Genomic DNA, 21,584 nt, shown 5'->3' on the forward strand with positions numbered 1-21,584 from the left:
ATGGATGTAGGCATGGAAGAAAAGCTGATATCTGAAGTAATCAGGGTTTTGAAAATTGCCATTCAATGAAATTTAGGGATGGATGAAAAATAAAAAAGACCCAGAGACATGCAGTGAACATCTTTACCCTATAATGTGCTCATGTCTTTCCCACAGTCTGTGAGCTAATTCAGGGTTCACTTACCACGTTCACTGGGAAAATTTGGCCTTGAATCATTTAATCCATGTGTCATCTTCAGAGCCTACACTAAGGCCCTGTCCCAAATGGTGCCTTTGGCCATTACATCTTCGGTAGTACTACCCAGGACCCACCAGTGTGGGCTTTGCGAAATGGAAAATCACAGGCACATGTGTGGCGTGAGCACCATTGCTAACCAAGGATGTCTATATTACCCAGAGAAAGCTGTTTATTGACTCAATGGCAGTAACTCTAATGGTCCCAGTATGGGACTTGCTTGCAGCCATCTTTGCTCATGGGCACCCAGTTCTGGAAATAGGTTTTGGTACCACTTCATGTAATGTATCTTTTTCTTGCATAACTACTATGTACTTACATTAAAAAAAAGCATTTAAATAAGCATTTGATACAATGTACATATTGTGTAACTACATTGTTCGGCAAAACTCGTGCAAATTTAGCATTTCCTGCTACCGACGTTGCGGCAGGGTAAGGATTAGGGTTAGGGTAAGGGTTAGAGTTTAGGGTTGGGTTAGGTTTAGGGTTAGGAGTAAGGTCAACAGTGTAGTTACAGATGTAATTACATGCAGGTACTTAAATGTACGTACAATGCAATGACAGGTATACAGGTACATATGTTGTATCAAATGCTTAATGTCTTTTTAATTGAAGTACACTGTGGGGATGGGGGCGTGGTCGTGTGTCTGTTTGTGGGAGAGAGGGAGTGGTGTGGCTCGTCAAGCTGGTTGGCATAATTTCTAACAGCTGTTTCTTGTTACAATGATAGCGGGGAGAGACCTCAAAAAGCAGTCAAGACATGCCAGAGAGGAGAGAGAGCGACACGAGAATGCAGCATGACGTGTTCTAAGAGTGTTTGAAGAATTTCGATGACAGAGTTTGTGCACAGCTAAACTTCATGTTACAAGATTAATTCAGTTTGTTATGAAGTTTTCATTTTAATAGTTTATTTTATTTTTATTGTAAACCACTGGGTAACTTATGCATGTCTTTCTTTAGCCTATATCTCTTACACTTTTGAAGGAAAATTATTTGAAATGTATGACTCAAAGTTATTATTCTCCATGTTTTTGCAGTTAAAGAAGAGCTCAATGAACTTTTCTTTGGTTGGTATTTAAAGATTTCAGACTGATTGCAGACCAACGTGGCTGCCACTCAAGCAAATATCAATTACTATTATTTTGTTATCTTCTGCGACAGCTGCTGCGAGACGCACTCAGACGCATAAGGGATTTAGGTACACAAGCAGCACGCAGAACTGCCCTGCATTGTGCGGTTTCCCGCAAATTAACTCGAAAATCGTGTCTGAGATGACATGGCCCTAATATTATCAGTGGGCTTTTCCAGTATTTGTGGATGTAGCATTTGCAGTCAAATCGTGAGATGTAACTTCTCAGTGAGTGCTAATTACTACTGTGTTGACTCATTTGTATGTACTGTATTTTCCCAAATCAGTCGGCAGATAGAGGAAAAAGATTCAGAAAGAAATCTCAGTATAGACTATTATTTCTTTAGATAGGGATAATTTTAAATAAAACTAAATTAAATTGAATTGACAAATTGAAAATTAAGTAGAAATAAAAACTACATTAAAATTCGAAACATAATAACCTTGGTTGTAATGACTAACACAGCTTTCACTTTCTTTAGTCTATGTTTGAGTGGAGGGGAAAAAGTCAAGTCAAGTCAAGTCATTTTTATTTGTATAGCGCCTTTCACAACACACATCGTTTCAAAGCAGCTTTACAGAAGATCAGGCATTACCAGAAGATAAAACTGTAAAAAGCAACAAATAATTGAAATGTCAACAGAACACAATAAGAATTGTGTTGAATGACAGTTTTGTCTTCATTAACCTAAAGCATATGCTTTCATTCTGAAACAACTTTGACGTTTGTTCAGCAGCATACTAATCATAAAATATATATATGAAATGCAACAGAGGTGTTTTTGTTACATTTATATTGAAAAACTGTTTTTCTTAGTTGTGAAGTTTAAAATAAGCTTAAAATATTGATGTTGAGTTTACGGTTACAATTTTAATTCAGATTCATGAACAGATTCATTCGGACTTGACTCAGACTCGGCCTGTTATGACTCGGTCTTGAGTCCGACTCGGCCCCTTTTGGACTTGGACTCAACTCGGACTCGATTGTTTGAAGACTCGGGCTTGACTAAAATGGACTCGAACCCAACACTACTTGGTACAGCATCTACCAGCAAGGGTTAACCAGACCATACTAACAACCAAAACCTTGACCCTTTGTTTCAACAATAAAATTATAAATGAGGCCATGCACTACAGTCTTGGACATGCTCATGGACATGCTCAACTGAAGTCCACAAGTGTGGCATTTAAGACATCTTGGACCGAAATTGTGTAAAACTCAAAAACACCTGTGTTCTGTAATTTTTTGACACTGCTAATAAAACCAACTTGTATAATAAACGTCACATTATCTCATTTCAACATACCTCCCATCCGTAAGTGGTTTCTTTAACCATGGCACTTTGCATTCCGTTGTATGGTCCGAAGCTTTCTCCCATCCGAACTGTGGTTTTGGCCCAGATCCCAAGGCCAGCACCTGGAACGGACGACTCACGGAGCTCCAGGTCAGACGGGATAGGAATATCATCAGGAATGTAGACAGGCACCTCGTAGGGTGAGCCCTCTTTAGGAGTGAAGTCCTCATTGCAGGGCTGAGGGGACGTGGGCCCCACTGCAATGGGTGACATGATGCTGTCTTCTGTCTCCTCTTCTGCGCTCTCGCCAGTCATGAGATTGGGCTCTGTGTTGTACATACTGTCTGCTGACTCACTGTCATCTGAAACATAATACAGAAACATTGGCATTATATTAACATCATTAAAGATGCAGTGCTGTTAACATTTTTATACAGATTTTCTAAAGAAATGTGGGTAGTGGGGGCCTAGGTAGCTCAGTGAGTACTGACGCTGACTACCAGCCCTGGAGCCGCAAGTTTGAATCCAGGGTGTGCTGAGTGACTCCAGGCTGGTCTCCTAAGCAACCAAATTGGCCCCGGTTACTAGAGAGGGTAGAGTCAAATGGGGTAAACTCCTCATGGTCGCGATTAGGGGTTCTCGCTCTAAATGGTGCGTGTGGTAAGTTGTGCGTGGGTCGCGGAGAGTAGCATGAGCCTCCATGTGCTGTGAGTCTCTGCGGTGTCATGCACAGCGAGCCACATGACAAGATGCGCAGATTGACAGTCTCAGAAGCGGAGGCAACTGAGACTTATCCTCCGCCACCCGGATTGAGGCAAGTAACCGCGCCACCACGAGGATCTACTATGTAGTGGGAATTGGGCATTCCAAAAAAAATGGGAGAAAAAGGGGATTAAAAATAAATAAATAAATAAATGTGGGTAGTGCTTGCAAAATTCAAGAAAAATCAGTCACTTTAGGCTGATGGACATCATAGTGTCCTATTCACAGATCCGTACTGATAAGATACAATATACAGGAGTTTCTAAGTAGTACATCACTATTTAGTCAACAATAGAAACATATGAACTGCAAGGTTCGGTTTGAATCGTTCATGCTTGTTGCGATTTCTTGCTGATGTTGGTGGTGTGGCAAAGTAAAACCTGGGCTTGCGACAGCCATTTCTCTCTGATTTTAGGGATAGTTCAGGGGTTAGGGTTAAAGGTTAGAAATATGGTTAGGACTATATTTATTTGACAGGAATAATGAACCAGCACAAACAAAAAATTCTGATCCAGGAACATGTCTTACTTTGCAAAATTACTGTCAGGGTAAACCAGAAGAGATGCTTATAAAGATCTTCTCAGGGTTAGGTTGCTCTTGAGCGTTTTCAAATTACTCCCTCTTATCGACTGTTCAAACTCATACAGCCTGCCGCTGGAACTGTTCCATCAATTTAATCGTCGCTGCCATTTCCTGTCTGATAATTTTTCAAATAATAACAGCCAATGACCCTGTAGCCTGACGCCACTGCCAGTCAACCATGTTTATTGTCACCCTTTGTCTGACAGCATAATTATGGTACTTATTATTCATGCTAGTGAAGGTACAACTCAGATTGCTAAAAATAGGCTCTGTTTCTTTGCAGAGGTCTCTCGTACATCATGAAGTGCAACTGACTTACAAACCTTCCAAAACCATCCTAGTACTGTCAGAGCTGGAACTGCCACCAATGAGAAATCCCATGTAAATACTACAAAGATATTATGTGAACGAGCTTCACTGAACAAGATTTGTACATTTTCTGACGAAAACATTAGTGGTGTTTGTCTATGCAAAACTTTCCACCAGAATGCTATGACATTCTGTGTGGTTGCCAGGGCATTGCTATGCAATTGCTAAGGTGTTTTGATGGCTGTTAGCAGATTGCTAAAAAGTATGAGTGCAAAATTGCTAACAATGATGAGTGTTGAGAATTGCATTACAATCTTGGGAAGTTTAGTGACCTTTAACACAAAGTTGATCATATTCATTATAACACATCTCTCTGGAATATTTGATTCTGATTGGTCAATCACAGCATTCTGAGGTCAAATATTTTGCATAATGACCACTAATTTATATAAGTGACTGTTATCCTTGGAAACCGATTTCCTACATAGTGGCTAGTTTCATGTCTCTTGTATTACTCTGTGCTTTCTTTCTTCTCACAAGTAATTAGTAATTCAAACTCAAATCAATATTTAATTTCCATTTATTTACAAAAGACCCCTTCCTGTCCAGGTCCTGACCACCCTGTCATGGTTTATTTTACAATAATGACCAGCTGACTGTACATTATTCCTTATGTAGTTTTCTCTTTCGACAAAATCTATCTAGCTTTCATCCTGTTTGTTTACTTCAAACTTAGAAAAAGTTAGTTTCGGTACCTGCAACTGCAAAAACTCAACAATTCTGAGAGATCAGGGAATCTATCATATTAAAAGCTCAGCTGTAAAAACAATTAAAAACTTTTAAAACAAATCCTGCGATTTTGAGGGCAAAGAAATGTTTTACCAATTGTTTTAATGATTAGACTTTCATAAGAAGTAACCAAGCAGCCAGGCAATTAACTTAAGAACATGTGGCCCAATAGTAACTTCCCCTTTTCACAGATCAGTTAAAGTTTTATAACTGCTGCCTATCTGGTGCTGTTTTCAAGAACCAAAAGTGTTTTCTAACCATTAAAACTTTTTTCCCCATCTTATTTTTGGCATATGACCCCAGTACATTTTCAACAACCAAAGACGGGCTTGGAAAATCTATAAATACTTCAGTTAAAGAGGCCTGTAGTGTAAGTGCAGGTCGCTACACTGAAAGAGTGATTTAAACAACATTTAAGGGACTCACAGTAATTGAAATGAACAAACTATCGTTTTAGAGACACAGACCAACCGTTAGTGCAAAACGCAATTTATGCAATGGAATTTATTGCTTTTCTTGCGGGCATAAAGTACAAAGATGCATGAAGTTCTTTGTTTTCTAAAGGTTGTTTCTCTGAATTAATCAGTTCTGATTACTTTTGGATGGGCATAACACCGCATCATTACTTGAAATAATTTTTATCACATCTGTTAATTATTGAGGTATAATCTGTTTCAGATAAACCTATCCCTAAGCGACACTTAAAACACAACTGTGACTGGTTGATTTCCACATCAGTCAGATGGTCTGTTCCTGTCAAAGTAGGCTGTACTTGGCCAGAATAAACAGCAAAGTGAACCAGACTTTATGCCGATGGTCAAAATTGTAGTTTCACAAGGCGAGCAGAAGGGTGGATAGCATTTTAAACCGAAGGTCTTTGGAAGTTCTTTGTAAGGTTTCTCTGTTAGATAGCAATGTGAGAAGTGTCTCTCGGAAGTAAAGTGCCTTCCTCTGTAGCTTTCCGTGTATGCTCTGGCTCTCATACTGAACTGTTTATCCTGATTAAATCAGGGCGTCATCATTAATTCGCACCTTGGGGGTCTTTTTCTCCTGTGAGCTGCAGCTACAATGAAACACTTGTTCAGCTTTGTTATTCCAATGGAAACTACTGTGCAGCCTGGCCGTAGACATGAAGGCATCAGATTTATATGATACATTTTAAAAGCGTCAAACTTAAGCAGGCTGATCCAAGCTGATCTGAAGACACTCTCCTTTCCTCTTATTGAAAAGATGATCTGCACTACCCTACTGAATTGACCATCTTAGATCGGCATTAATTTCCATGCGGGTCCAGGCTGGTTTATGTAGCTGCCTCGAAGCTCTAGAACAGTCTACCTATTTACAACAGGGTTTCCATTTCGATAATTATTTTTTTACTAGGTTAAAGGCTTATTTTTATTTTTAGCTTCTGATAATTTTTGATGTTTTATTGCATCTCAAAGTCAACTGGTTAAGCTTCGAATTGTTTTCATCTATGAAAAATGCATTTTCATTATATAATTTTTTCATTGATATATATATATATATATATATATATATATATATATATATATATATATATATATACAGTGCATTCATAAAGTATTCAGACCCCTTCATTTTTTCACATTTTGTTATGTTGCAGTCTAATGCTAAAATGCTTTAAAATATATTTTTTTTTTCACATCAATCTACACTCCATACCCCATAATGACAAAGCAAAAACCTGATTTTTGATATCTTTGCAAAATTATTAAAAAGAAAAAAACTGAAATATCACATTGACATAAGTATTCAGACCCTAACTCAGTACTTAGTTGAAGCACCTTTGGCAGCGATTACAGCCTCAAGTCTTTTTGGGTATGATGCGACAAGCTTTGCACACCTGGATTTGGGGATTTTCTGCCATTCTTCTCTGCAGATCCTCTCAAGCTCTGTCAGGTTGGATGGGGACCGTCGGTGGACAGCCATTTTCAGGTCTCTCCAGAGATGTTCGATTGGGTTCAAATTTGGGGATTTTCTGCCATTCTTCTCTGCAGATCCTCTCAAGCTCTGTCAGGTTGGATGGGGACTGTCGGTGGACAGCCATTTTCAGGTCTCTCCAGAGATGTTCGATTGGGTTCCAAGTCCGGACTCTGGCTGAGCCACTCAAGGACATTTACAGAGTTATCCCTAAGCCAACACTTTCGTTGTCTTCGCTGTGTGCTTAGGGTCATTGTCCTGTTGGAAGCTGAACCTTCGGCCCAGACTGAGGTCTTGAATGCTCTGGACCAGGTTTCATTAAGGATATCTCTGTATTTTGCTGCGTTCAGCTTTTCTTCAACCCTGACCAGTCCCTCAGTCCATGCCGCTGAAAAACATCCCCACAGCATGATTCTACCACCACCATGCTTCACTATTGGGATGGTATTGCGCAGGTGACGAGCACTGCCTGGTTTCCTCCTGGCCAAACAGTTCAATCTTCGTTTCATCAGACCAGAGAATTTTGTTTCTCACAGTCTGAGAGGCCTTTAGGTGCTATTCTAATTGGGCTTTCATGAGGAGTGTTGCAGTGATGGTTGTCCTTATGCAAGTTTCTCCCATCTCCACACATGATCTCTGGAGCTCAACCATACACTATATATATATATATATATATATATATATATATATATATATATATATATATATATATATATATATATATATATATATATAAAACTTTGTATAATAATTTAATTTTATGCAAATTATTTTAGCAACATTTATAAAATTAAATATATTTATATTCTGTAATTAATACTTTGTTTCTGAATTCCACAGAACTTTGGTTCAACTCCTGTTGTTTTTAAATGTGCTTTATACCGTAAATTAAAGTTTGACTTTACTTGACTTGAATATGCTGGGGTGCGTTTCCCAAAAGTATTGTTAGCCAACTATGGTTGCAAGTTCCATTGTTACTAACATAGCTCAAGGATTTGGTTTTCCCAAAACAGTAGTTCCAAAAAACATTCGCAACAGCATCACAAAGTTGTGTGGTTGGAACTACAGCTCTCCACCTGTGGTTAGAAGCATAGTTCCTTGTTAGTATGTTGTGTGGACATAATTTCACTTCGCTGAGGCTTCTATACATTTTTTTTAATATATCTTGGAATATACGTATAAGACTTTGATCACGTTTAACACAAAAGCAGCCCTTTAAGGTAAAGCGGCTTTCTGGTGTACATGTAAATGAGCTTTTATAATATAATATTTGTGGAAGTTATTACTCCACTCCTTGTGTCACGTCATTAACAACAGCTCTATGTTGTTGAACCAACATGGACTGAACAATGAATGTGTGACCTAGGTATTACACTTTTGGGAAACAGTTGTGACTAGCATGCTTGGGGAGTAACTGAATACTTGTAACAGTGTTACGTATTCAGGATACAAAAATTGTGTAACTGTAATCCATTACAGTTACATAAAAAGCCAACATATTCAGATTACAGTTACATTTGGTAAAAAATGGGATTACTAGCAGGATTACAATTTGTAATTTACCAAAAAAAAAAAAAGATCCTCCTGACATAAAATTATAAAGATCTAAAAGAATACGAATATGATCAGATGCATGCTCTTCTGGTTCTTTCTCGTGACTCACGTGAATCTGGCGGCACTTACTGCGGCATGAGTAAATAACACCTGTTTCAAATCTCACTCTCGAGGCAAACGAGGCCAAAACATTAAGGGCTGTTTCATCGCAATGGCCACTGGAGAATTATGATTATTTTTGTGGATATTCCGACATTCTTGTCTCTTCAATGGAGAAAAGGGAAACAACATTACAGTTCAGTGCAATTTAGAGGCTACGTTCCGTTTTTGTTTTGTGGTAGCAGGAATAAAAGCGGAGAAACGACCACTCCCCCCGGCGAACGGCCAGTATTCCGGGATGCCTACTGTCAAAACTTTGTGACTTCTCATTTCCATCTTAACATCAGTTGAAACTCTAAAACTGTTCTCTGAAATGTGTTCATGTTGAAATGACAACAGTAATTGGGACAGCATTTCTTTTATTTATTTTTTCTTTGTTAAAAAAAAACAAAACACAGATTGTACACATGAACACAAAATGAACTGAGAATGCTATTAAGTTCTTAGGGGAAAAGTGCACAGGATTTTGATACTTATTATAAATGTATTGTTAAGAACAGTTCAAAAGTACGGTGAGGGAGAAATACTGGCAAATGTAACATTTTAAAAATCATAGAAAGTAGGAATAAGTAAATCAAGACACTAAAAAGGTTTAAATCTATTTCGATCTATTCTTTAAAACAAGATTTATTTATTTATTTATTTATTTATTTATTATTATTATTATTATTATTATTATTATTATTTTTTTCATTAAAATCCTCCTTAAACATTAACATAGAATCACCAATACACGTAAGCTGGTGATGTTTGACTGTGGATCGTGAGCAAGCAAAAGACACTGGAGGCACTGCATTAATAATAACAATAATAATAATGATGATGATGATGATGAAGAAGATAGCCTGTGATCTACCTATTGCAGTTGAAAGTTAATGAATGGTCAGTGCTAATTAGTCTACATACTAACTGCAATAAATGGCAGAATTTTACTTGGCAGTGTTTTTTAATCTGAGGTATATCCTGTTAGAATTTATTTAATGTTAACCAAGACATAATTCAGTGCATCTGTTCTCACTGTATTTGCTTGATGAGAAAATAAACAATTTTTTGTAAAAGATAGAGGACTCCCCTGATTTGGTTAAAAATGCAGAATTATTCTACATTTGAACATATTCTGTTTTCCTAATAAGGAGGCACTGTCCCTGTTTTTCATGTCCTTATATATAACAATAGCTCCATTACTCAAATACGGTTTGTTTGCTTTCAGAAGGCATGATTAAAAGTCTTCTCTTGACTTCATTCACATATGCAATCTTGAGGCAATCAAAAAGTAACTAAAAGTACATTATTTTCTTATTGAGGTAACTGGATTAATTTACTGATTACATTTTTTACTAAGTAATCAGTATTTGTAACAGATTACATTTTAAAAGTAACCCTCACAACTCTGGTGACTAGCTAGTTAATTTCTCCAACGATGAATCGTACTATGGTGGTTAAGCAGTGAGTTACGTCATTGTAAGGGAAACGTACCACTGGATAGTACGTTTTGGTGCTGGTGGACCACCAGCAGAGCCAAGCTGTTCATGAGGAAAACATGGCGCAACTGATGGAACTGGTTGGCATGGTCTTTCTACTGTAGCACAAATAAAGTCCCATTATAACATATTCCAAAAATAAACTAAAAAAATGACTTTAGCCTACCAGGGACCTTCATACTTTTCTCTCTAGTTGGTTAAGTAAAACTTGTGTTACTATGTCTCTGGGCTGTTGTGAGAGTATTATAAAGCATATGAAGTGGATAAGGGATCCTGTGCTCATGTAAATAGCCTGTTCTTTTAGGGCACATTGCTGTATGTTGTCTGTTCCTCGGTCAACTTAAATGCTCTTCTATAGCATCACTTCCATTTTGAGAAAGTATTGTTAAACTCTATACCATGTCCATAGTTAATGTGATAAGCTGCACCTGTGGTTACTCTGCTAGGACACCTGTGTGAACTTGAGGGGAACTAACTTCAAACATAAAAAAAAAAAAAAAAAGAAAAAAAACATCTTGACACCAGATGGTTAAAAGTCATTGCAACAATGGCCCAGAAAAGTGAAATTAGTCCTGGAAAAAGCATCTACAGCAGAATCATTTGTTTGCATTTGTTTGTTTTCTATTGCAATGACATTCATATATATATATATATAATTATTATTAATATTATTATTATTATTTTTTTTTTAAGTGTGACTTAAAAGTACTATTAGTGCAATAAAATTTTTTGGAGGTAAATACAACATATTGCTTTATTATAAATAACAATAATAAAAAAAATCAGCTTCAAGCTGGAATTGAGGGAGAATTCAGCAGCATAACAAAATTTGCTTTCCAGAAACATGCACTGTTTCCCCTTGTAAAAGCAGCAGGGAACATTTCCAAGTAACACTTAAAGTAGCACTATTGCCTCTCCAGAGAGGTGAGTGCCATGAGGAGGAGTACAACATGAGGAGATCCTTCATGTTTGTGCACCACATTTACAATCTGCTAGTGACACAACCTCACTCTGTGGAGAGGGTGAATGTATTTTTATTTTGGTGTCCTACTGTTGCGCTTTAGAGGAGTATTCTATTTTGTTGTTTTGCATCGCTTGGAGTGTAGTGAGGATATCTCAGCTAACTAAATAAACATTTTGCGCTCCATTTACTATTCGTATACATGTGAAAGAGTGGACACGCAAGCTCATGCAAAGATGTTTAATCTTCTGACGATCTCTGACCTGTGAATTTGCATAACGTAAGTAGAAGTCATAAGCAGAAATGTACCTTTTTGCTCAATACAAAGAAGCATCGTTTACATTGTTGAAAGAAAGTGATTAGATGGTATATTTTAGCATTTTAAATGTATTATTGTTTGAAATGTATTAAAAACAAAAGCCCTAGCTAGAGCATGACATCATATTCTTCGTTACATGGTCCAAAAATGTTGACCAAAAAACATCTAAACAATCTAAGGTCACAGAACATATTCTTGCATTAGTAACACATTTTTAAAAGTTGTAGTAAACAATTTTGACGTCATTTTAAAAAGTCAGATGCTATCTGCACCCCGGTGCAAATAGTGGCAGATACTATCTGCACCCCTAATTAAACACTAACAGTATAGTGGTATAACTGCAACATGTTTATTGTGTTCATTTAGAGTCCCACAGATACCCTACACCAACCCTTACCCCTAAACCTTACCTTTCAAAAATTTACCATGGTTTTATTACAGTAATCATAGTAAAACCATGGTATTTTTTTAGGAAAAAAAAAATATTCATATGTTGGGCAATTCCAAGGAAATGTCAACTACATAATGGAACAATAAAAAGTTTAAACCAAAGGAACAAAACCCCTTATAAATTCTGTATTATAGTGGTATAATGGACAATGGATAATGCCATCCAGACCGCTAGAGGGTGCCGCTTGCTCACACAGCGCTGACTGAAGCGTTGAATGCAGAAACACAGCCTTTTAATGTTTAGTAATTGTGCAAGGCCATATTGCGATTTCATCTTAATTCAATCAGTCATGCAGCATTAATGGATATCATACCGATGTCACAGGAGTCAAAGTCTGCTGGTTTCAAAGTGTTTTGGATGGTTTTCCTCATCATGTAGCCTATAGGTAAGTGCCATTTTCACAGTTGTGCATTTGTTTCCACATTAGCATAAGAATGAGAAAGAATACAAATGTAATATTACATGTTCTTAGGAGTGCCAAATCACTACATATTGTGGCTATTATTATTTCTGGATTGTGCGTTTAATTCAGAACTTTTACAAAGTATGCTACTAATTCATTATAAATCAACCATCAATTTTTCATATCTGTGTTTTCATGCTTATAACCGATATGTCAATAGTTTTAGTTTGGTCAATTGCTAGCCAATAAATAAATTAAAAAATATATTTCGGAGATAAATACAACATATTGCTTTATTACAAAAAAATAAATAAATAAATCAGCTTCACACTTGAGTGAGCACAGATTTCTCTCTAATGCATGAACAAGCTGGAATTGAGGGAGAATTCAGCAGCATTACAAAATATGCTTTCCAGAAACATGCACTGTTTCCCCTTGTAAAAGCAGCAGGGAACATTTCCAAGTAACACTTAAAGTAGCACTATTGCCTCTCCAGAGAGGTGAGTGCCATGAGGAGGAGTACAACATGAGGAGATCCTTCATGTTTGTGCACCACATTTACAATCTGCTAGTGACACAACCTCACTCTGTGGAGAGGGTGAATGTATTTTTATTTTGGTGTCCTACTGTTGCGCTTTAGAGGAGTATTCTATTTTGTTGTTTTGCATCGCTTGGAGTGTAGACACACCAAGATATCTCAGCTAACTAAATAAACATTTTGCGCTCCATTTACTATTCGTATGCATGTGAATGGGGAAGAGTGGAAATGTAAGCTTATGCAAAGATGTTTAATCTTCTGACGAACTCTTACCAGTGAATTTGCATAACGTAAGTAGAAGTCATAAGCAGAAATTAACTTTTTTGCTCAATACAAAGAAGCATCGTTTACATTGTTGAAAGAAAGTGGATTAGATGGTATATTTTAGCATTTTAAATGTATTATTGTTTGAAATGTATTAAAAACAGAAGCCCTTGCAAGATCATGACATCATATTCTTCGTTACATGGTCCAAAAATGTTGACCAAAAAACGTCTAAACAATCTAAGGTCACAGAACACATTCCTGCATTAGTAACACATTTTTAAAAGTTGAAGTAAACAATTTTGCCACGTCATTTTAAAAAGTCAGATGCTATTTGCACCCTTAATTAAATACTAACAGTATAGTGGTATAACTGCAACTTGTTTATTGTGTTCATTTAGAGTCCCACAGACACCCTACACCAACCCCTACCCCTAAACCTTACCTTTCAAAAATGTACCATGGTTTTACTACAGTAATCATAGTATCACCATGGTATTTTGTAGGAAAATCATAGTCACCACAAAATTAAACATGGTTACTATATAAACAACACCATATTACTGTAGTAACACCATGGTTAATTGCATCAAAACTATGGTTTCCACCAAGAAACATGGTTGCTACAATATTACTATAGTAAAACTACCTTTATATTCATTTTTATGTATTATTATAAGTAGAATTGAAGAAAAGGTTAAGAGAGGAGACAGGAAAGAGAATTTGGCAAAAGCGTAATTGAACCTGGGTCAAAAAGGCACAGTCTCACCGCTGTTATGGCCCACGCCACTGAAGTAACACTCACAATGTAGTTTGTCATAAATTTCTGTTCCCAATAGACTACTGGGATGCAATAGCCAAACTGTGTGGCAGGCATATTTACACCTGGGTACAAATAGTCACTCCGTTTTAGAAAACGCAACCCTGATGAATAAACAGATAGACGCGGCACAACAGCTAAAGATTTGTGATAATGCAAAAACACATTCTGTATGAATGCTCATGAAAAACCTTTACAGGTAGCTTTATATAACACACACTGTAGCTTTATATAACACACACAATTCTCATCAGTGTTGGGTGAGTTACTAAAAAATAGTAATCCACTACAAATTACTAACTATTTCTCTAAATTGTAATCAGATTGCTTTACTAATTACTACATTGAAAAGTAATCATGTTACTAATTACTTTACTTTTAAGTTACTTTCTAAAACACTTTTCCGCTGAACAAATTCAAAATAATGTCTATATTTATGTCATACACTCAGCACCTCACATTTCTCCTTCACAATGACTCATTATGGGGCCATAATTCATGTATTCTACATAGATTATATATTAGAAATAAGCATAACCCTATAATGTAGTTAAAAGTAATACATTTAATTGAAAGTCAGTAACTGTAATCTGATTACAAGAATTGAAAATGTAATGCATTACACTGCTTTTTTGACTAAAAAGTAATATATTACAGTAACTAATTATTTTATAACTGGATTACACCCAATACTGCCGCTCATACACTCTTCACACACACACACACACACACACACACTCACACTCTGTGGGCCAGTGTAAACTCAATATGTGTGTGAGCGGTCTCTTCAGCGGCTGAAGAGAGTGCTAAAGTAAGTGACCTTGACCACCTCCGCTGTTTGACCAGTCAATGCACAATGATCTGTGCCGAGCTGTCGGCGCACTGCCACACTTCAACAGCTTCTTCTAAATGAAAATGAATATGTGAGCTCTTAACTCAATGAATCACACAGGGGTATTTATTTATTAATATGTTAAGCTTTTTGGGTGGATTTGAATGGTTTTGACAGAACTTATATGTACTGTACTTTTATGGGAACGTACAAAGTTTAAAGTTTTTAAAAAATTCTGTAAAGACTATTGCAATTAAATCAGAGAATAATGTTCCAAAACCATTAGGCGATAATACAGTATTCACAGTGTGCACAAGATTTCTTACACTTTCATGCATTTAATTCATGCACATAATTACAAGGCTTAACTCTCCACACCTGGTTTTACAAAGCATAATCAGTTACCAAAATCATATTAGGGTGTGCAGAAATCTGTGTGTGTGTGTGTGCGCGCTCGTGCGTGTGTGTGTCAGCCTCTCCTGATTGCCATTCTAGTCTGCTTCACTCCCCAGGGAGCAGCGCAAGGCCTTGAGCAGACATTTATTAACACGACAGATTAATAGCACCAGGGAAAATACATTTTCACAAACATGATAAATATTAATAATAATCAATACTAACTTACATTTGCCAAATTGAGTTGCAAACATCACCCATGGGGGGAGAAAGAGGCAAATAGAGATGGAGAGAAAGAAAGAGGAGGCAGATAGAGACTGGGATGCACGGAAAGGCTAAGGTTTGCTAATAAGTGCCAGAAGGTCTCAGCCGTCTCTATAATGACAGAGCAGCATATGCTCCGTGTACGAATGCTCAGAAACATTGCTGCTGTTTCTATTTCATATGCATCACCAAAGCCATGCTATTGATAAGCATTACTTATTAACCTCTGATAGCAATAAATAATTGTTTTGAAAACAATTATATACGCCACTTTGCAAACAAAGCAATTTTATTTCAGTAGGGAAAACACACTCCAGTCACTCAAGCAAAGCAAGATTATTTGCACTGAGCTGAGAAAGCAATGTTTACACAAAAATCATTTATTCTAAAAATTAAAGCCATATATGTTACATTTATTGCCACATCCAAACAAATGAATGAATTAATGTTGAGAATGTTACCATAACACAGCTCTTGTATGCGTAACATCAGCATGTACGTGGGTATGTTTTTCAATGTCAAGATTTATGTTAAAAAATTATATAAATGTATAAGGCTAAGTGTATATAGTTTGGGTGCAGTAACTAGTCACCATTTTATTTTATGATTTTCACCATTTTTAATCATTTCAACTTTTTTATAGTTAACTTAAATAGTCCTGTGGGGAGACAAGCAATTTTAAATTTTCAAAAGTACAAATATATGTGACCAGCTCCATCACCATGAACCGTTTTAAACTAGAAACACATTTTGAGTGTCATGCAGTATATTTATTAATGATGCATTCACGTCATGTCGGAATCATTGTTATTGAGAGATGGCAGCTCAGAGATTCTACTTGCAGCTGTTCACGTCCTCGGACCTCTGAAGTAGGGATGCACCGATATGAAAAATTTTGGCCGATACCAATTTTAACAAAAAAACATAGGCCGATACCACTATTTTGCCACGTACATTATATTGTCATTAGATCACTGTTTTACTTTTGAATTATGCTTTAAAAATGTGCAATGATGTACAAAAGCTTTTTACATTGCAATAGATGTGTTTCCTTTTACATCAGACTTCAGGGTTCCCCCGACGCACTTCAGCACATACGCATATGCGCACTCTTCAGAAACATATAAATGGCACTTATGCGTTAACATAAACACATAAAAGCCGCGTTATCCGACATAAATTTTTAAGTGATCCACAATGGAAAAAGTAAACAAAATTATAAATATGATTTTTTAAAATTTTTTTTGCACTTCTGTTTTTGCAGTTTAAAACAACAGAACTCACATTTTACATGTATGGCAACACTCATAACGCCAAAACAGCTTTGTTGTTTATAACAGCAAAATATACATTAATTCATTAATTCACCTCTATATGTTGTTGCAAAATGCTTAAGAACATAGAAATCACTCCAAGTTACAATGGTATAATAAAATGGCAAATCAAATAGTATATGTGTTCACTAGCTTTAACTGTTGAGGTTGGTTCTTTTTACATGACGTCACGACCAAAAGCATGCAAGCTTTTTAAAAGTCGGAATTTTATAATTAAGGTACTTCTGATATAACATGAATGCACCATAAGAAGGAAAGTCTAAGCATTCTAACAATATAATTATTATGTTTCTACTCCAAAACCATTGTCGAGATAAAATCATTTAAATGCTCACTGATTTAATCATTTAAATGCTTTCCATTTTACTTTAGTGCATACAACTCAAAATGTGTCTCTGGGAAAATATGACTCAAAATGATGGAGCAAGTCAAATGTGTAGCCTCCTTTAAAGTGCAAATCAACATAGGCTCGCAATTAAAATGAGGTCATTACATGTGTAATAATTATACAAGATCTGCCACGGTAATCACAGCTGTGCTGAGATTCAGTAGAACAGCATTATTGCAGGTGTAATATTACTTAAATATTCTATTTTTTTTTCCAAGAAGTCAAAGAAGGATCAGCCATTGTGTGTCGCAGACAAGCGGAGCGATACACACAGTGAAATTTTTCAGCACTGTTATACTAAATATCTGCACTCTAGGAACGCCACAAATCTAATAAGATTAGCGGACCTGAACCGTTTAACAAAATAGTTTGTGATGAATATAGCTATCACAACTTGATATTTTAAACACTCACAGTCTGAAATAACAAAAAAGTATGTATGTTCCACATAAATCTTTAGTATCTTCTGTGCAAAATGTATGAAAAGGCCTTTTTTTTTCTGTGCTTGAGTTGTTTCCTAAACTTTTGACCACTTTTCCGTTTTAGCAGGTATGGCGTCTATAATCACAGGCTTACAAAGTTCTCAGTTCAGAGCCATCTTATTTTAGAATGCACTAAAGAAACAGTATGAACGTGAAGCACATATTCAGTTCTATTTAATTTCTGTTTTTGTTCTACCAAGTGGTAACATCTCAGTTTTGGGAGTGTAATACACCCTCGTTTAGCGACCCAGTGAGATTTACAGAGAAAAGAGAAATGCATTAATTTTTTAGGAACAGGAAAAGACATTGGTTGGGTTTGTGCCAGTATCTGAGTTGGGGGAAATTATGTTCACCTCTGGCTCGGAGAGCACTCCCCACCTATACATCACCCGATTACTCCTGGACTCGCCCCGGTCTTAGTCATTAGCCAGTGAATTAACGACAATCCAGCATGCTATTAATCACACTGACAAAGGTGTTAGCATGCCACTGACCTGCCGGCGCACGGGGACATGAGCAGAGAAGGGAGATTTTAGAGAGAGAGTGAGGTGAATTGGGCTAGAGGCTGAGAGTTACTTACAAAGATACAGTAGAAGAAACTCGTAAATGAACAAGAGAGTAAACAGAGCAAAAAATGGATTGAAATAATGGGATTGAGATATTTGAAGGCAATGTCATCATTTTCTCTTCATCATCTGGGTCATTCTACTATGCAGTACATCTTCATGCCCCCATCATATATGTTATAATATACTGGATAAAATAATATTATTTTTTAGATTGTTAATTATTATTATTTATTAATATAAAACCATTTATATATACTGAAATGATATTACTTTGGTTAGTTTTCTTTTATCCCAATATCACAATTAATACAATTATTTTAAATAATTTCTACTAAGATTTGTTTCCATTTTTCCCATGAAAAACTTGCAATTTATGAAGAATAAAAATGTTCCTGTATACAGTAGCTCCCAACACCAAGGTCATGGGTTCGATTTTTAAGGAACTTGTGTGTGTGTGTGTCCCCCCCCCCCCCCAATAAAAAAAAAAACAAAAAAAAACAATTATAGCTTGAATACACTGTATAGTTTCATTTGTAACTAAAAAATAACATAAAGTATTTGTCCAACTGCATAAATCAAAATTACATTTTTCTAGGTATTTATTTATTTATTTATTTTTCTCTCTAATCACAATGTTTCAAACAATGCCTTTTAGGGATTTTTTTTAATCTATTTTTTTAATTGTTAATCAATTTATAATTGTTTTTTTTTTTGTTTTTTTTTGTCCTCAATATCACTTTCCATACTGTCATGAATTCTGTGATTTATTTATTTATTTTTGCCATTAGTTAGTTTGCCATTCCATCCTGTTTGATAAAACTTGTAAATAATCCAGTTATAATTAATAAAATGTTTTGTATATAATAAAAAATATATAATATATAATAAAGCTTGACTAGAGAATATTTCTGAAAGTCTGCTATAACCATTTATAAAAATATATCCTTAAATTAAAACACAAGCATATTAATTATATATGTATATTTTAATATTTAACATTTAATATTACATTATATATATATATATATATATATATATATATATATATATATATATATATATATATATATATCTTAATACTTTACTGGACATCTTTACACATGCTATAGTATCCCAGCAGATCAGAACATATTCACATAGTCTTACAGTGTAGTGCCCTTCTCCGCAGGTCCGTTCATGTGTGTGGACTTGGGCAAGCGGGTCAAGTGAATTAGCCGGGGTCGTTCAATAAGCCAGCCGCGGCACTGGGCCACCTAATCACGCCGTTTTGCCACACTGACCCGCGAGGCGACAGCTAAAGGGGCCCAGACTGATCACTTAATACAGAAGCTAGTAATACTGCAAGCAAGTGTTGCATTACGATGGGACGATAAACAAAACTTGAACACTCTCATAATAATCAGTGAAGATGTCTCTGTCAAGCACTTGCTGTAAACTGCTTTGTGTTCTAGTTTTGTCATGCCAAGTTGTGTAATGTTTAGAATACTACTACAATACTACTCATTACTACTGTAAAACAGTACTACTGTTTTAAAAGTTTATTGTTGTATATTGTGTATTGTTCAACATACCATTTTTAAAATAATAGTAATCAGTATACAGTATATTTTGTGCAGTATGCTAGTATTCCATTATGAACATACCCATGCCATGGTCTTACCTACTGTATGGCAGCATATCCTGACATTCATAAATCATTACCTCAGAATGACATTTATGGAGAAATGACCACTACATGGAAAGGCAACTATTTGAAATGTCACACACAGGGTGATACACCTTTCCATTCTCTTAGATGAGAGATAATAGACCAGCTTTCCTTATTACATTACCTATAAAGCTAATAAATGATACAAGAACTATTACAGATATTTCTCCATTAAAGGGATAGTTCACCCAAAAATGACAATTCTGTCATCATGTACTCACTTTCATTTTGTTCCAAAACCATATGATTTTCTTTTTTTCGTGGAATAGGAAAGGAAATGACTCAGTCACTACTCGCAAAATATGAATTGAAAGTGAATGGTGACTGAGGCTAACATTTCATATAGCATCTCCTTTTGTGTTTAACAGAAGAATAAAAAGCCACACAGGTTTTGGAATATTAATGGCAATATGCTAAAAACCGTACAACTTTCTCGTACAACGCCATATCTCACTGCTTAACCACCATAGTATGATGCAACATTGGAGAAATTAACTAGCTACTCATGACTGTTTCCCAAAACCATAGGAACTGTGTCACACATCCATCGTTCGAACCATCTTGGTTTAAAAATATAGAGCTGCTGTTAATGACGTTATGCAGGGGGTGGAGTAACAACGTCCAGGATAATTAAAAAATAATAAAAAAGATATAGAAGCCTGAGCGGAGTGAAATAATATTCACACAGTAAACTAACAAGAAACTGTGCTTCTAGCCACAAGTGAGAGCTGTAGTTCCAACAACCCAAGTTTGCAATGCTGTTTGCAAATGTTCATTGGATCTACAGCTTCGGGAAACATCCAGTGTTGAACTATGTTGGTAACGATGAAACATGCGACCATAGATGGCTAACGATGGTTTTGTGAAACGCACTCCAGAACCCATAGCAACCACCAACAACACCTTAGCATGATTTAATTAATAGAAATAACATTTCATTAACATAACTTTTAACACCAAACTGTGCATAGCCTATAAGCAGCAAGTAATGCTATTGGTGATACTTGGTTCCGGGTATGAACTTTCGGTGCCTTACTTTTCTTTGCAGAGTTTGTTATTTATATGTGGGATTCTCTAAATCTGCCCTTCAAAGCATATATCACACCTTTAATCTGTGAATGTTTCTTAGTGTGAAAGAAAGACCACCAAATGAATCAAATGTCAAATTTGATTAGACCATTTAAAAAGTGCATTTATTTGGTTCTGCTTCGAGCAGAAGTCAATCTACTTATGGTCAAGTCCACTTAAACATAAGCCAGTGTAACTTCACTGCATGTCAAATCTCACTAAGGTAAATATGATCCTCTATTACTGATGAAGGCCTGCATGGTCATTGCGGTCATTTAGTCCTTTCTGAGAGAGATGAAACACACAGAACATCACATTAGAAAAGCAGTGAGAGGGATTTGAACCTAATATGCTCAAGCATTTTCATCCTCGTAATGAAAGCTTCACTGGAAACACTCAGCAGCTTAAAGAAATACTTTCTCTTCAGTGGATGGTTTTGGTTAGCTAGAATTTCGACAGAGCTGAGAATCTGCTCAGGCAACAATCAGTCACAACACAATGCTATATACATGCCTGACAAACAATGGGCTCAGATCGAAAAGCCCATAGTG

The 21,584-nt window shown here is 36.1% G+C and overlaps 1 protein-coding gene across 1 annotated transcript in view; it reads right to left on the minus strand.

Annotated features, from left to right (window-relative positions):
* The window catches only part of LOC127414448 (histone-lysine N-methyltransferase PRDM16-like), a 273,823-nt gene that overhangs the window by 171,837 nt on the left and 80,402 nt on the right, over nt 1-21,584 (minus strand). Inside the window, exon 2 of the mRNA XM_051652471.1 lies at nt 2,672-3,021. Within this exon, the coding sequence (XP_051508431.1) occupies nt 2,672-3,021 (350 nt within the window). The remainder of the gene's footprint in view (nt 1-2,671; nt 3,022-21,584) is intronic.

This window comes from Myxocyprinus asiaticus, chromosome 24 (genome assembly GCF_019703515.2).
Source record: "Myxocyprinus asiaticus isolate MX2 ecotype Aquarium Trade chromosome 24, UBuf_Myxa_2, whole genome shotgun sequence".
Lineage (NCBI taxonomy): Eukaryota > Metazoa > Chordata > Actinopteri > Cypriniformes > Catostomidae > Myxocyprinus > Myxocyprinus asiaticus.